The sequence below is a fragment of the Engystomops pustulosus genome, chromosome 3 (assembly GCF_040894005.1).
Source record: "Engystomops pustulosus chromosome 3, aEngPut4.maternal, whole genome shotgun sequence".
NCBI lineage: Eukaryota > Metazoa > Chordata > Amphibia > Anura > Leptodactylidae > Engystomops > Engystomops pustulosus.
In genome coordinates, this window is record NC_092413.1 from 34,456,690 (window position 1) to 34,474,482 (window position 17,793).

General features: G+C 41.3%; 1 protein-coding gene across 4 annotated transcripts in view; it reads left to right on the forward strand.

Annotated features, from left to right (window-relative positions):
* ESF1 (ESF1 nucleolar pre-rRNA processing protein homolog) overlaps positions 1-17,793 on the forward strand; it is a 39,794-nt gene that overhangs the window by 7,210 nt on the left and 14,791 nt on the right. For all 4 annotated transcript variants that reach the window (XM_072140446.1, XM_072140443.1, XM_072140444.1 and 1 more), the window contains exons 5-10: positions 905-1,005; positions 2,216-2,368; positions 2,664-2,778; positions 4,233-4,389; positions 5,135-5,293; positions 14,757-14,881. In XM_072140446.1, coding sequence (XP_071996547.1) covers positions 905-1,005; positions 2,216-2,368; positions 2,664-2,778; positions 4,233-4,389; positions 5,135-5,293; positions 14,757-14,881 — 810 coding nt within the window. The remainder of the gene's footprint in view (positions 1-904; positions 1,006-2,215; positions 2,369-2,663; positions 2,779-4,232; positions 4,390-5,134; positions 5,294-14,756; positions 14,882-17,793) is intronic.

The window sequence follows — 17,793 nt, forward strand, 5'->3', positions numbered from 1 at the left end:
CTGGTTTGTGACTCTGCCACATATATATATATATATATATATTTATTGTCTCCACATTGCTCCTCCTTTCGGTGTGCTAAGGGAGCAGCCCTTTAAGTTTTTTTCATTTGGCCATCACACACATCCACCTGGTGTCCTGACCCCTCCCCTTTCCGTCTGTTTCTGGCGTCCTCTGTCTGCACATGTGCTGTGCACACAGGTGAGTGTCTGTGGCTCATTTCCAGCCCGCACCATTCATTGGCCCCCTCTCTGCATATATACCAGTCTCTTACTTCCTGGCGTCATCCCTTGACAAAGACCTGCTGCGATTGAATCGCGCGTCGGGGTGCACGCCAGGTAATATCATGTCCTCCTCTTGGTCACACTAGCTTCCACTCATTTTACACTATTTGTATGTGTTTATCCATGTTTATCATTTGGCGTCTGTGACCTCTGTTATTATTACAGTATACCTGCTAGCTATATAAGGGCTCTACCTCATTATTACTTTACACCCATTGTCGTTCATTACTGTTCATTACATGTTTGGGTCCCTTATATTGTACATTTTACATTTGTTTATGTATTTTAGGACTTTTTTGTATCTTTTCTGAGATGCTTCTCAGTCTATTTTATGCATTACCATTGTTGTTTACTAAATAAAGATTTTCCCTTTTATGTTGTTGCATTGAAGCCTTGTCCTTTCCTCTTGTTTTTATTTATTTGGTATTTTATCACTGGTATATGTGTATCGTGCTATTATACAATACATTACATCAACACTATAGTTTGCTTTATGAGAGTGAGTGAATTCATGGTTTTATTCTATTTTTATTTGTTAGATAAAACTTTTAAAGCGTTTATGACTTTAAGATGCAGAATACATCCATCATAACCTGTATATTTACCCCCCCGCCCCCATCAGATTTACCTCTCTGAGTTTGGAAAGAAGAGGTTAAAGGAGGAAGAAAATAGTGGACCCATTGAACTTAGGAACCTTCCAGAAGAAATCGCAAAAGAGAAATTGTAAGTCTTTAGAAAATTTCTTTTTTTTTCTTGTAATAAACTGTAATCCTTATGGATATGTATACATGGGGTAGGGGAATTTACATCAGCGGGGAAATCTCATGTGATTTTGAACATAATTAATTGCTGATTGCTGTAGAATGCATTCTATTAGGGGCTTAACCTGAGGGGGTGCAGAGTGTGTGGTCGCAACCGGCCCAAGAGGCCTAGGGGGTCCATATGGTGTATCTTTAATATATAAGAATAACAGTACAATAAACAATGCATTATAATTGGAGGCCTGGCACACATTTTGCACTGGGGCCCAACAGCTTCATGCTACGCCACTGCTTTCTATGTGAAAATCTGCAGTATATGGTTGTTCTATTAAAGGGGTTTTCTTATTAAAGGCACATATCCAACAGATTACACAATGGGGGATAAAACTCTGTTGACTGACTGCCAGGGCCCCCGTGCTATCGTCCGCACAGCTGTCCTTTTATGGACCCCATGTTCTGCATTCATTTTAGCTACAGTTTGGACCTATTAAATCCTAATTACATGCAGCCCTTGCCCTTTTTGCTGGATCGTATATCCCCCTTAAGCCCATTGCCCAAGGGGGAGTTTAGTCCAAGAAGCTCGCTCTTCGCCTTGACCAAACCTCTTATCTCTGAACTGGACTGGACATCACAGTTCAGTCCAGTGGTTTGAGATTTGGTCTGATAAATCCAACCAGTAAAAGGAATGAGTTTCTGGGACTGAATTCGCTCACGGGAAGCCGGCCTTTGGGTTAGTTGGATATATTTTACATGGTGATATAATTTATTTATGTGGAAGACACAGGTGGGAAAGTCATAGGCAACATAAAAAAAAAAAAACGTCCTTTCAATGGGGAAATGATCTCTTGAAGTCCTTTAAATCACATCACATGGATATTTCGGTTACTTTCTGACATAGCCGATAAATATTCTGTTTGTGGGGCTGTTGTAAGATCACAACAATTTATTTCTACATGAGGGGATGTATCTTGGATGCAGTTAGTGTTACTTACTACACCCTAATGGTGAAGGTCACCCAATATATTGGATTTTACAATACTATGTTATGGGATTCTAGTTTCCTTACGGTCTCTAGTTTTTACTTCTGTTCACTTAAAGGGATAAAGCTCCAGCAATAAGCCCTGCAATGCAGACTGACTGTTTTCTGTAACTTTTCTTTCTCCCATCCTCAGATTTTTCAAGGAGAAGCTGCGTGAATATCAGTTTAAACGTCTGAAGTACTTCTATGCGGTAGTGGAGTGCGACTCTCCGGAGACGGCTAATAAACTCTATGAGGAATGCAACGGGCTGGAGTTTGAAACGAGTTGTTCTTTTGTGGATCTGAGGTACCGTGTACTGGGAATTATTGGAATTGTCTAAAAAAAATTAAAAACATTAACATGGCAGATGTAAGACCCTAATAGGGTTATACACTTACCCTGTTAATGTTGGCCTTCTCCTCCATGAACAATGAGTCAAGTGACCCCAGGCTTGCAAGGCTTATATCCCATCGTTCCCAGGGGTGAGTGGGATTTTTTTAACAGGGTAAGTATAATATGGATGACCCTATCCGGGTCTTCATACTTACTCTGCTAAATTGTGATTTTTATTTTTTATTTTTTTTTCCTTTTCTTCTCCCAGGTTTATCCCGGATGATATACAGTTTGACGATGAGCCCAAAGACTCTGCTGTGGATGTGGACCTCTCTGCTTATCAGCCAAAATATTTCACAGCCGCAGCTATGGTAACAGCTAAGGTGAGTCTGGGTGCTGCTCTTCAAACTTCCAAGTCACTCACTGAAAGGGTTCGGCCACTTTTCTTTTCAAAATTTTTAAAACCATTGCTACAAATACATATATCGGATATACTCTAGTATAAGCCGACCCGAGTATAAACTGAGACCCCTAATTTTACCACCCAAATAGTGTATACAGTACAGTAGTATACACCCAGTAGTGCGCAGCCAGCCCGCCCCCCAGTAGTGCGTTTTTTGTGCTGAAAAACTCGGCTTATACACGAGTATATACGGTACAACATATTTTATGGTTGGTAGTGTTTGTGATATGCATTTGTAGCATTGGTTGTAAAAATTTTACAAGGAAAGTTTATATGTTTATGCAATGGCATCTGTAAGGATATTGTGGGCCCGTATTGTATCATCCATAGTGATTTGCGTTGATGGATCCTGTAGAAATGGTATCTCCTTTAATCTAAGGATACAGGGGCATCATGTGATACTTGTGAACGTATATGTCCTTATGGATGATGTAGTTATACAATTTGCTTAAAGGGCATCTACCACCAGGAGGAAGGACTGTATGCAAATGAGCCAGAGGTGCTCCAGGCTCCATAGGTGTTAATGGAGCCTGGAGCCCCTCTGGGTCATTTGCATAGAATCCTTCATCCTGGTGGTAGATGTCCTTCAAAGGTCAATATGTGGATGAAACATGATGTATTATTCTCCTGGTGGATGTTAGAACTTAGAGGACTAAGTGTGACTGTGAGTGTATAATGTATTGTGACTGTAACGTTGTTTGACATTGTATTACTTTTTTGGCCACAGTTTTACATTTTAAAGTGGCCAACCCCTACAAAGCAACTTCTGAGCCACTAGAGATTCATTTATCAGCACAGAGATTCTCCATAGAGTCTTGTGGGTTCATAACCACTGGAACCAGCGCCTTCCCCTCTGTGTTCGGCGTAATGGACAACACGTCACAGGGGATGTTCTCAGTTGTTGTTCTTGTGAACCACAAGAAATATTTCAGATATGACCATGGAAATCTATTTCTGTAGTAATGCTGTTCTTCTTTGATTTGCATGACCACCTTACCATTGGGAAAAATATTACCCTTGATGCAGTGCGGCAGTGTGGAAACCATGTTCTTAACATAGCCTTAAAGATAGGCCTCCCTCACCCATTACTTACTGGGGTGTTCAAATATGTCATTTTTCATATTGTTTCCTGGATTAAAAGGTGTCTTGGGACTTTGTACTCTGTATATCTGTCTGCACATGCTTTATGTTTGCCTTTGGTAAAGACAGGTGGAATCTCTAGTTTAGATACTAGCTGAGACCTAAACCACTTGTGGGGTGAAATGTAATAGACCAGATAATGGATAACATAAGATTCTGGTATCATATGGGATGAAATCGAGATAAAATAGATCCTTTTTTTTATCTCCGTCTAAGAATATCCTTTGTTACTAGGTGGATGTGTCTTGGGATGCAACTGATCCAGACCGAATCTCGACTTTAAGAAAAAACTTCAAAAAAGACGAACTTCTTGACATGGATTTTCAGGCATATTTGGCCTCCTCTAGTGAAGAAGAGGAGGAGGAGGAGGAGGCGGCAGAGGCTGAACAAGGTAAATTCACCCAGACATTGTTTAGTGATGTCAATGGAGATCTACCCAAAGAACGTCAAAAATCAATGTGATTGCTTTAGGTTTGAGGCTTACTTATGAGAAATCCTTAAATGGGCAAAAGTCAAAATCTTTATTTTTTTTAAAGGGAGTCTACCAGCAGTTCTGACCCTAAAAAGCTGCACGCAATGTAAGACATTAGCCCTAGAGAGCTGTGTAATCATACCTTTGTGTGTTTTTCGAAGCCGCAGGAATGTCAAATGCATTTATATTCCAAGATTGTAGCTGGACTTGAAACTCTGAGGGAGTCTCCAAAGACCACTCTGTTAGATCCCTTCATTCAAACAGCTCCACAGCCCCTCCCACCTGCTGTAATATCTATCCAGATGGTTATATATTGCTAATGCTATATGCTAATGCTCTTACTCCGAGCAGAAAGGAGGAGTTGAGTGAAGAGATCTTGCACTGAAGTGCACCACATCCAGCTACAATCCTGTAATATAAAACCATTTAATTTCAGAGTGTTAATAAGAACACACAAAGATATGATTACACTGATAACAGGGCCAATGGTTTATATGTAACAGGGGACACTTGTTGTGTCTACAATAGAATTTACTAGGGTGAAACCCGCTTCAGATGAGCCCTGTGTAGCTTAAAGAAAACCAGGGGCACTTAGGCCCAATTTACACAAACGTTTGCCCGCTGGGCCGTAGTTTGATAATTCTCTCGTTTAATTTTCTTTCAGAAGTCGGGTCGGCAAAGCCTGGAGATAAAAAGTCTAAGAAAAGCTCCAAGGATGACGAGGAGCAAATCGAGCGATACAGGCAACTCCTTAAAGGTATCCAGGAGAAGGAGAAGCTGCAGGAGGACAAGGACGTGGAGATGGAAGTAAAGTGGGTGCCAGGTAAGTGAATTAAGTAATCTGGAGCAATGTAGTGACTAGCCACTAGGAGTCACTATAGCCTAGTATGAGAGTGAGAATATAGGTCTTGTTACGTAGTAGGATATAAAGGGACAAGTACAGGTTATTATGTTATATGATATATAGGATGGCACAGTAGACAATGAAGGTTAAACTTTATTTATTTTACTCTATAAAAGTGAATTTCAGTTCATTAGTCACTTATTAGGTACATTTACCATCACAATCAAGCATGATAAGCCAGGCACTTTGACTATGGTATTGTTCTTATATTTGCTATCCATGGCCTCCTTTCTTCTAAAATTTGACTTTTAACATTATGCTAATTACGCAAAATTGGTTTGCTAATTGCTGTAGCTTCACAGGCTGTTACACTGTGCATGAGCACTTCTCCTCTCCCATTGTGTGCTGAAACTCCCCCAGCTGCTGAGGAATGTTCAGCACACAGTTGGAGAGAAGTGTAATATCCTGGGAAGTCCGTCTGTTCCGCATCATTTTATACATTGATTTTAGAAGGAAGGAGGCCATGGATAACAAATATAAGATGATTACCACAGTCGGGGTCTAGAGAGAGTTTGTCTGGTCATGGGTTACTAATAATTCCTTTATTTATATAGCACACACAAATTATGCAGTGCTGCGCAGAGCTTGCAAAATCGGACCCTTTTTATTCATTCATTCTCTGATCCTCAGTGGTATTTTTCACTTGTTCCCGGAAAACACCTAACCCCATCTTTCCCTGTCCTTATTAATAATCTTTATTTACATAGCACCATCATATTCCGTAGCGCTTTACAAATCGTAGGGGATATATACAAATAAAATAAAACATAACTGAGCACAAACATTCATATGGAACAAAATATTAGATTATCTTCTATTTTCTGCATCCTCCAGGGGACACAGAACTATTTAGCAATAGTTCAAGGGGTTTGCGGCAAGTTTTCTAGTTATACGCTATCCACAGGTTAGGGGATAACAAGCTATTCTGCTGCGGGGACCCCCAATAACGAGCTAATCTGCTGCGGGGACCCCCACCCACCCTGAGAGCAGGACCCTCCACAATAGAACACCTTCTGACTGTGTAGCAGTAGCATGCATCTAGCCATTTCTTTCTATAGGAGCGTCAAATTGCTGAGCACATCGCTGGGGTATCTCCAGCAATCCAGTTCCATAGATAGCCGAGCACTGTGCCCTGCACATAAGAGCTCACAATATATTTAAAAAAAAGTGCTATTTAGCTTCAGCCTTTGTATACTGAGTGACAGGAAGCGACTGGGAATATGATGGCGCATTGTGTCTGATCCCTGGGGGTCTAATCACTGCAACCATGAAAACTGAAGTCCCTGGATGTTATGCCAATGGGAAAGTCTGACAGCATCCAGTAAGTGCTGCCAGTTTAGGAACAAACTGTTAGGAGGGGAAAGTATATGTGTAGGATTGCTGTAGTTCCTGGTGTAGTGAGGGGAGGGGGTCCTCCTGATCAGTGGCAAGTGCGCGGCCGGGGCCCATTGCTGCTGTGGGGGTCAGCAGTTTTACAAGACACCTCAGTAGACCCCAATTGCTTTCTTTAAGTCACAGCGAACCCCGTGTGTTTCTTTCTTTCTCTACTCTGGGACATTATCATTCAGGATGGAAAATCTTTCCCTCCATAGTCTATGACCTTGTTAATCATTACAAGGTTTCACTTCAATTAGATTTTCTGTAATTCCCAGTCATCTGATGTATAAATGTGAACCAGTTGCTGTTGGGAGAGGTTTATAAAGGAAACATTTAGTAGAAAATGTTAGAGGATGGCGGCATCCAGCACGGGAGAACAGGAATGGAAAACATACCGATTTTTTTTTTTTTACGGGATCTGTGTTTCAAGCAGAAATCACTCCGTGGAGATCTACCCAATGTGTAGTTTGGGTAAGTAAAAAATATTCTCTGGCTGGAAACAGTTTACAAGGGTCATTGAGTTCATCTAAAGTGTCCGTCCTGGGGTGGTCTTAAACACCTGTGAGGGCACATGGACTACATAGCCAGAGCACAGGATAACAAAAAGCAGCTGTTCCTACTTCTTCCAGGTCAATCCTTACTGTATAGCTACAAGCAGCATGTTATAAAGCAGGAGGAGCTGAGCAAATTGTACATCATGTCTTATGCGCAGATGGCATGTTATACAGCAGGAGGAGCTGAGCAGATTGTAAATGCTCTCCTATGTCATAGCATGTCATAGAGCAGAAAGAGCAGAGCAGAATCTGAATAGTGTCCTGTCTGCAGGCAGCATAATAATAGAGCAGCAGAAACTGAGCAGGTTGTACAAGGCATCCTATATTCAGGCAGCAGGTCATAGAGCTGAGGAGCTAAGCAGATTTTATGCAGTATCTTATCTGCAGGCAGCATATTATAGAGCAGGAGGATCTGAGCAGATTGTACGTGGTGTCCTATCTACAGGCAGCATGACATAGAACAGGAGGAGCTAAGCAGATTTTACACAGTATCTAATCTGCATGCAGCATGACATAGAACAGGAGGAGCCGAGGAGATTGTACATGGTGTCCTATCTGCACCCGCAATAAAACGGAGCTACGGAAATAACACAGCTGAAGAATTTCTAACCAAAGATCAGAATCGTTATGTCTTTTGCCCCCCAAAATCTTGGTCTTTAGCTCATCATTAGGTTCACTTTCACATGATCAGATCCAAGTCAGTATTTTTCTATAAATGAAGCATCTTCTGGGGATGTGAATATAGCACTCTGTTTGTTCTGTTCCCTATTTCTGAATCTTTGGGTTATTTTGATCTGGCTAACCCCCTGATATCAGAAATGGGTCATCTATACTCAGGGAAGCAGGAGGTTATTGCAAGGGGGTACTTTAAGTTTTTAGATCCCCCCCCCCCCAATTACTGGGATTACTAATAATCCAGCTAAAGGGGCAGATGTAACATAGACCAAGATAGCAGCAGTCACATTTGCGTGTTGAGCGGCAGCAGCAGGCCTTGTGTGGCCAGTGTCATGTCCTTTATCAAGGCTATCCTTGACGGTTCAAAGCAAGTTTATTTTGCCTGTCTTTGAAGTGGGTGGACGGCCTTGCTTTTATCTTCTGGAGCTGTGTTTTTCTTAGCATTCCTACACACTTTAGGCTCCTGGGGTAAGTGACAAGATCTTGTAGATAGAGCAGAGTAAAGATGGTGATGATGAGTGGCGGCTGCACCACGTAGAGTTTTTACTTTTCTCTATCGAGTCGGTATTACTGGTGGAAAGGGGAAAATCACTTCTTCTTTCCTGCTCTTCACACAACTCCACCGCTCGCCATGCAGGGAAAGCTAATTGAATCACTATATATTTTTTTTTTTTCCTAGTGCACAGAGCCGATAAAAGGACAGGGATTTAAGTCATGGTCTGGTAATGATACCTCCCAGGGGGGGATGAAAGGTTTCCCCCGGAGCACTTTGATCTGTCGCTATGCATTGCTGCGAAACGTAAAATGAAACAACAAAAAAAAAATCCAAGTAATTTGATAAGACTGAACAAATAAGTCTGAAATTGTTCTGTTTACATTCACTAAACACTGGCTATTAAGCGCCATTTTGATTTAAGAAGTCACCGGGGTTGATTTGTCGCCCATGTTATGAGGGATAAAACACCCTTCTATTTCTTATGGTATAAATGGTTATAGGAATTATAATCTTCAGTCTTGAAAAGGATTCTTTCATGACATATATTATTTTTAGATACAAAGTAGAGGTAGGGGATGAAATGTCTTTGCTGGAATTCCCTCTTTTATGTAAAATCTCTCTAGTTTTACCTATAAGAAAATCTCAAAAGCCATGTGAAAATGAGCCAAGAAGTATCAAATTTTGCCTGAGATGAGTCACTTTCAGAGACTGAGACTTTCGGTAAAACACTGACATATACAATACATTGCAGTACAGAAGTACTGCATTGTATTATTTTATGAGTGATCACGGTATCCCCCATTGTAGGTTAAAAAAAAAAGTTAACTTTAAAAAAAATATTTTTTAAAAAAAGCACAAAAATCACCTATTTCCCTACATATAACTATATTGTGTTAAAAATAATAATAATATAACGCACCTCTTCATGTTTGGTGTTGTCTTAATTGTACTAACTGACAGAATAATTTTATTATGTTTGTTATACTGAATGGTAAACTGCATAAAAGTTTCAATTTTAAAAAAAAAAGGTAAAATCGCTATTTGATTCTGTTGTGCTGTAGGAAAGAGTTAATAAATTTGAAACTTTGTTATTTTTACCGTAAAAATTTACCCACTGGAAAATGCCAATCTTGGCCCAAAAAAACAAGCCCTCATATGCCCATGTCATATAAAAAAATAAAAAAGTTCTTTTGAAATTTGAGTAGGGAAAAACCAAAAAAATGCTGCGTCTTAAGGGCATTTTTGGCCGTGTCCTTGACCCCTTCACGCTCTGTGACGGATATATTCGCCACAGAGCTATAAAGGGTGTATGAAGAGGGCTCAAGGGCTGAGCCCTCTTCATACAGAGATGTGCTTTGCTGCATATCACAGCAGAGACCCATCGCCAACACCCGCGGTCGGGTCTAAGAAATGGTGAAAAAAGTTTTAATATTTTGTACATTTTTTACATTTTTTAAAGTTCAAATCACCCCCCTTTCCCTAGAGCTGATTATAAAACCTAATAAAAAAGTAAAAAATTACAAACACATTAGGTATCGCTGCATCCCAAAATGCCCGATCTAATAATATATAAAAACGGTTTTAACCGACTTTGACCTCCGAGACGGAAAATGGCCGAAATGCGACTTTTACACCTTTTTACATGACCCAAAAATGTAATGAAAAATGATCAAAATGTCGCACAGTCCTCAAAGTGGTAGAAATTAAAACGTCGGCTCATTTCGCAAAAAATGACACCTCACACAGCTCCATACCCCAAAGTATGATAAAGTTATTAGCGTCAGAAGGTGGCAAATTTTTTTTTCCTTTTTCGTACACATTCGTTTAATTTTTAAAAATGTATTAAAACGCAATAAAACCTGTATGAACTTGGTATCACCGCGATTGTACCGAACCAAAGAATAAAGTAGACGTGTTATTTGGAGCGAAGAGTGAAAGTCGTAAAAACTGAGCCCACAAGAACGTGACGCACATGCGTTTGGTTTTTTTTTTTTCAATTTTTCCACATTTGGAATTTTTTTCCTGCTTCCCAGTACATGGCATGAAATAATAAATAACATCAAGGGAAAGTAAAATTTGTTACGCACAAAATAAGCCCTCACACAGCTCTGTACACGTAAAAATAAAAAAGTTATGGATTTTTGAGGGTGAAAAGCGAGAAATAAGCGAAAAAACACTGCAACCTTAAGGGGTTAAAGGGAACCTGTCGCCAGGGACCTCATTTTCACTAAATACAGGTTACAGAAGCCCATCACACCTGCATTGCAAATATGCCTTTCGGCTTTCTGTAAGCATATGCATTTCAAAATAATTGTGTGTTATAACTTACGTGCCATCATGCCAGAATCCTCTGTTTAGTTCCAGGGATTGGGCTTTGGTTTGGATGCATTTGAAGAACAACACGTGACTCAGCCCCACCTTTGTGCTCCTGTACAGCTCCTTCCTCCGCTCTCTCCAGCTGTGAGCTCTGTGGAGGAGCTGTACAGGAGCACAAAGGAGGGGGCCAAGAGATGAGCAGTCTGCAGCACAGACAAGTCATGTGTTGTTTTTTTTAAAATGCATCCAAACCAAAGCTCAACTATTGGGGCTACACAGAGGATTCTGTCTGGGTGCAGGATAAGTTATAACACACAATTACACTCACCGGCCACTTTATTAGGTACACCTGTCCAACTGCTCGTTAACACTTAATTTCTAATCAGCCAACCACATGGCGGCAACTCAGTGCATTTAGGCATGTAGACATGGTCAAGACAATCTCCTGCAGTTCAAACCGAGCATCAGTAAGGGGAAGAAAGGTGATTTGAGTGCCTTTGAACGTGGCATGGTTGTTGGTGCCAGAAGGGCTGGTCTGAGTATTTCAGAAACTGCTGATCTACTGGGATTTCCATGCACAACCATGTCTAGGGTTTACAGAGAATGGTCCGAAAAAGAAAAAACATCCAGTGAGCGGCAGTTCTGTGGGCGGAAATGCCTTGTTGATGCCAGAGGTCAGAGGAGAATAGGCAGACTGGTTCGAGCTGATAGAAAGGCAACAGTGACTCAAATCGCCACCCGTTACAACCAAGGTAGGCAGAAGAGCATCTCTGAACGCACAGTACGTCGAACTTTGAGGCAGATGGGCTACAGCAGCAGAAGACCACACCGGGTGCCACTCCTTTCAGCTAAGAACAGGAAACTGAGGCTACAATTTGCACAAGCTCATTGAAATTGGACAGTAGAAGATTGGAAAAACGTTGCCTGGTCTGAGGAGTCTCGATTTCTGCTGCGACATTCGGAGGTAGGGTCAGAATTTGGCGTCAACAACATGAAAGCATGGATCCATCCTGCCTTGTATCAACGGTTCAGGCTGGTGGTGGTGGTGTCATGGTGTGGGGAATATTTTCTTGGCCACAGCCTACCTGAGTATTGTTGCTGACCATGTCCATCCCTTTATGACCACAATGTACCCAACATCTGATGGTTACTTTCAGCAGGATAATGCACCATGTCATAAAGCTGGAATCATCTCAGACTGGTTTCTTGAACATGACAATGAGTTCACTGTACTCAAATGGCCTCCACAGTCACCAGATCTCAATCCAATAGAGCATCTTTGGGATGTGGTGGAACGGGAGATTCGCATCATGGATGTGCAGCCGACAAATCTGCGGCAACTGTGTGATGCCATCATGTCAATATGGACCAAAATCTCTGAGGAATGCTTCCAGCACTTTTTGAATCTATGCCACGAAGAATTGAGGCAGTTCTGAAGGCAAAAGGTGGTCCAACCCGTTACTAGCATGGTGTACCTAATAAAGTGGCCGGTGAGTGTATATTGTAATGCAAATGCATAGAAAGGCATTTTTGCACTGCAGGTGTGATGGGTTTCAGCAGCCTGTCTTAGTGGAAAGCTCCCTGGTTACAGGTTCCCTTTAAGGCGTTAAAGATCCAGTTTCCGACGATTTCTTCATCTGCTGTTGGCGTTTGTATCTGTTTTTAACTGCCTGTATCTCTTGTTCTGCAGTTCATAAGAGCTATAAGGGGTTTTACTCAAAACTTTTCCCCTATAACCTTATGTGATCTGAATGATGAGATTCTTTCTTTAATATGACACCAACAGAATGTTTCTAGGTACCGTACTATGGTATAGGATAGGGGCATCTGGAGTGACACTCCCTCTGCAGATTCTTCACTGCTCATTTTTACATGACTTGGAGGAGATTTTTTTTCGGTTGGTAAATGGGCGAGATTTCACATAAGAGGGAACAACTGATCAGTGTGGGTACAGTAACTTTCAGACAACAGATGAATTGTTCAAGTATGTTAACGTTTGTTAAAATGCAGTACTTAATTGCAGACAAGCAATTAAGACTTTGGGACAGTCAGGGCTGGAATATAATGGAATTGGCCTTGTATACCAAAATTTAACAGGATAAGTATAAGACCTTAATAGAATCGTTATATTATACATCCTGCTACAGTTTACCAGGAGTCACGTGACCCCTGAGCAGCAGGACTTTCTGTGACATCCAGTGTCCTGCTGGTTTCCGGTGCATGGAGGAGGCCGTGCGGTCATTACTGTGTGCATGGCCTCCTCCGTTTGCCAGATGGAAACCTCTTTGCTATAGGAAATCTGCAATTTAACAGTCTCATTTAGGATGTATGATCCATAATCCATTGTTGTGACTGGTTTGTCCTTAGTTGTATATTTTTTAGGATTTGGCCGCCTTTGTTTTGGGAAAATCTTCATCGCTGCCAGTTCAGATTCCACACATTGGCAGCATTCGCTTACAGGCCAGACAGATTACATAGCCCTTACTAAAAGATCTGAGAGTTAATTAGAAGATGTGGTTCATTAACGCTAAGTTTAGCGTTGGGGTCTGGCCTGCGCTCCTAACCCCCTACCCCCTACTCATCTGCTCCAGTTATTCTCTCTATCATTTATTTGTCTTTGCCCTATGCTTCATATTTCCAGGCCTGATGTTAAATGGGGCATGACCAAATATCTTATAACTAAATATATTATCATCTGCGTCTTCAAAGACTTCTTAAGGTGGAATTACAATCCAGACAACGACAAAATAAGGATTTATGTCACCCCGGCTCTCAGGGTTTCTTTTAAAATACCAGATGAAGGAAGAAAAGTGCAACTTGGTCGTAAATGATGCATACAAAATTTTATGTTACCATTGCAAAAATAAATCAAGAGATCAAAATCCAGCATTGGAATTTGTGCGTATATATAGGGCAGTATAGAAATAATTTGGACATGTGATGTTGCTGGTGTAAGATTGGTTCATGTAGTAATGGAGATAAACCAGCAGGTGGCAGTGTTATAGTCCCTGCATTCTATCTATCTATCTATCTATCTATCTATCTATCTATCTATCTATCTATCTATCTATCTATCTATGTACAAGCAGTCCCCTGGTTACATACAAGATAGTTTCTGTAGGTTTGTTCTTAAGTTGAATTTGTATGTAAGTCGGAACTGTATATTTTATAATTGTAACCCGAGCCAAAAACTTTTTGGTCTCTGTGCCAATTGAATTTTAAAACTTTTGGGTTGTCATAAGGACCAGGATTAGCAATAAAGCTTCATTGCAGACACCTGTTGCAGCTGTTTACTGTAGCCTAGGACTAAAGTACAGTAAATGACCGGAGGCCCGTTTGTAACTAGGGGTCGTCTGTAAGTTGGGTGTTCTTTAGTAGGGGACCGCCTGTATCTATCTAGTTCAAAGAAGCTTTTTAGGCCTGACTAAATACAGATTAGCACTGACAAAGCATTTAAAGAAAAGGGAATTGTGGGAGATCTGAGTTTCCCTCACTGCTGAGTATTTGGAGCAGTGTAGCAGGATGTGGACTTCATCCTCAGTGGCCTACTGGTACTGTTGGCACAGTCTGTTCTCCCTGGGCACATACAGCCGCCTAGCCTGGACTTCATATCCAGGTTGTGGGCGCCCAGTCTGTAGCGGCTGGAGATGTGCGGTCTCTGGGGTCCGGTAGTTTATTCGGGAATGGGGCCAGTCTGTAGTTTCTCTGTAGACTCTAGGTCAGCTTCTAGGACAACTCTATGGTGTTCCTCCAGTGGCTTACATATTCTTCCTAAACCACGTTTACTATTTCCATGATTTTAGCTTTTGTCATCCATGTTTGTGTCTGGCTGGGTTTGGATGGCCAGGGACCCCCGGCTGCTTCTGCCAGGCTTTAAAGTGGAAAGAATCTGGGCTACCTCTCTGTAGGTGAGCCAGGAATGATAGCGCCCTCCTCTGGACTCTAATATTACTTTTCTCCCTAGGGCTAAAGGAAAAAGCTGAAAAGATGGTTCAACACAAACTAGCCGGGAAAGATCAACAAACTCCATGGGAGAAGTACCTGGAGAAGAGAAACGAGAAGAGGAAACTGAAGAGGAAGGCGAAGAAGGTAAGATTGTCATGTTGTTGTATTGGCTGTGTTTAACATATCTGGTTGTGGAAGCTACTGCAGAATTCCTGACATTCTTCACATCCGATATGTGGTTCCTGAAACTTTCCCAATTCCAGCTCAATATTTACTTCATAAATCACGTAAATTGAAGAAATCTCTGCAAAGTAAAACAGACCACTGCACCCCCAGCACAGATACAAACTAGAACACATGTAATACCCTGGCAGAGATAGGAGATACCAGATACTGTGACGGGGAGAGTTTGCTCTGCGGTTTTATGGTAGAGGCTAAACTTAAAAGAGAACCTGTCACCAGATTTTACTAAACTACAAGCCCCCTCCGTTAGGGTATGAAATACCCTTTCTAGAATTCCCCCTTTTATGCAAAATATCACCTTTTTACCTGTAAAAAAAAATCTCTTCAAAAGTCATGTGAAAATGAGCAGAGAAGAGTCAGATTTTTCTTGAGAAGAGTCAAGCTTAAAAATCTGCACTGGTAGTGTCACTTAAAACCCCTCAATCTATGGTTCTATAGTGCCTAGAACCATGCTTTTTGGTGTCATATTAAAGATAAGACAAGCATCTATAAAGATGGATATCTTCACCATTATATATTAAAGATGATAATCTCGTCTTTCAGATGACATTGGGCTTGTGGTTCCGTGAGTTGCAGAACAGGAGATACAGGCAGTTCTATTCAGTGACGGAAATTTGAGTTGCAAATAGATATCCTATTCCTGACTTTTCTACTGTCCGTACCTTTGGTTTTGTAGCTAACAGGCATGGACCACAAGCCTAACACCACCTAAAAGATTAAATTCTTCTCTTTAATGACACCAAAAGTGTTATTCTAGTTACTACAGAACCAAAGATTGGGGTGCTTGAAGTGACACTCCCCCTGCAACCTGTAAACTTGACTCATCTCAGGTAAAATATGACTCTTCTCTGCTCATTTTCACATGAGTTTAGAAGAGAGATAAGGGCGATATTTCAGATAAAAGGGAAATCTAGAGAGGACACTTCACACCTTACATCAGCCAGCTGCTAGTTTAGTGGGGTAAAATCTGGCAATCGGTTCCCTTCAAGAACAGTAAGGAGGGAACGCTAGTGACTTTCTGGTCACAAGACTTGGTCGTTAGGTCGGCTATGTCCACTAACCTGTGAATAAATTATGCATAAATAAATAAGCACAAGCATTTTTCCTCCAATATAATATATTACAAAGCTCTTTCTATTCCATGAACTTTTACACTCACTTCCCTGTTAGGTGGAGCAGTGAGTCCCTGCAGCTAAGTCTTCACTGAGGCAAATTAAAATTCACAGAAAGACTGCAGATAGGGCAGGTGTCCTGAAAATCCATGTGGGGTCTGGGGCAAGGGTGCCAAAAATTGGGTAGTTTTAGCTTTCAGGCCCACAAACTGCTGAAAATTCTGCAGGGTCAAGGGACCCTGGACTCCTCAGCTGTTGTAATGCGTTTCAAAATGCAATGTTAATGCCCTGTGTAAGCGCAGCCTTAAAGGGTTTGTCCAGAGTTTGAAATATATGGCTTCTTTCTTCCAAAAACAACACCAAGCCTGACCATGGTTTTTTCTATATTGCTCTCCATCGCTCTATGCAGCTGAGTTGCAATACTAGGGTCGGGTTTGGTGCAGTTTTTGGCAGCTATGTTTTTCAACCTCTGGACAAACCCCTTTTTAAATGCAGTGCTTCAGTTCTCCAAGGGTTAATGATACTTGCCATCTCCAGCCTCCTCACAGACGAGATATAACCCGACCTGCTGTATCTGTGTACATTTGTGTCGCCCGCCTCGTGCTTTACCGTCGGCCTGGCGCTGCGCTCGCACATCAATCACAAACATGTGTGACAGAGAGAAAAATAAGCTTGTTACGGCCGCAGCCATGCGTCGGCTTTGATCAATGTTTTCGCTGTGTTTTGGAATGTTGGGGGCGGGGGGCCTCCGAAAAAATCCTAATTTCTGCCTAACAACATATCATAAGATCTCTAAATGATGATATTGGGGCCTGGGCTGAGGTGTCAAAACCAATACAATTACATGACGTTTCTTATTTATTGTAGTTTTGCCGGTACAGTGTGTCCGTAACTCTCCCATGTTTTTGGAGTGCGCCCGCTGCAGTTTGTTTAATGTTTCCTAATGACAGGGTTAGACCTAGCGGGACATTACTAATACCACAATTACATAACAGGGGTCAGGATGTCAGCCGTCTCTGGTGGGCAGGTTTTGCTATCCTATAATTAGACTAAATATTAAAAAAATGTATAAAAGTATATGGGGGGGATGGCAGATTGGTACAGGAGAGGGTTAATTGAACTACACAAAACAGGGAGTAATATTTTAAAGGGATATCCTGGTTCCGGCAAGCATCAGGTTAGCAGAAAATTCTATCAATTTTTTTTTTTAATTATACATGTTTTGGGGTGTTTTGTTTGTCAGATTTCAAGATCACTGCTTGCTGTCATGTAATAGGAAGCTTTATTGTACTCCTATTACCTGATCATATGATGGGCACTGATGCTAGGATTGTAACTATACAGTGCTCTGATTCCTGGGCTGAAATAAGCCATACATATATGTCCATCTCATGACTTATGTATTTAGACTGTAATTAAAGGGAATCCACCAGTCTCGACCATACAAAACTGTAGACGGTGTTGGGTATTGACCCTGGAGATCTGTGTAACTATATGTGTGTTTGTGATGTTAGTAGCAGCATGATTGTGAAATATTTGCATTTACATTCTAGGATTGTAGCCGTAAGTTCTCTTCACTGAACAGCCCCTCCTCCTTTGCTCTGAGTTACTGCTGTTTGAAACATACACCAGTTACTCAGTGCAGAGGGTCTTTCAATGGCATACATGACATATATAACGGATCTAAAACTAATTTAATCC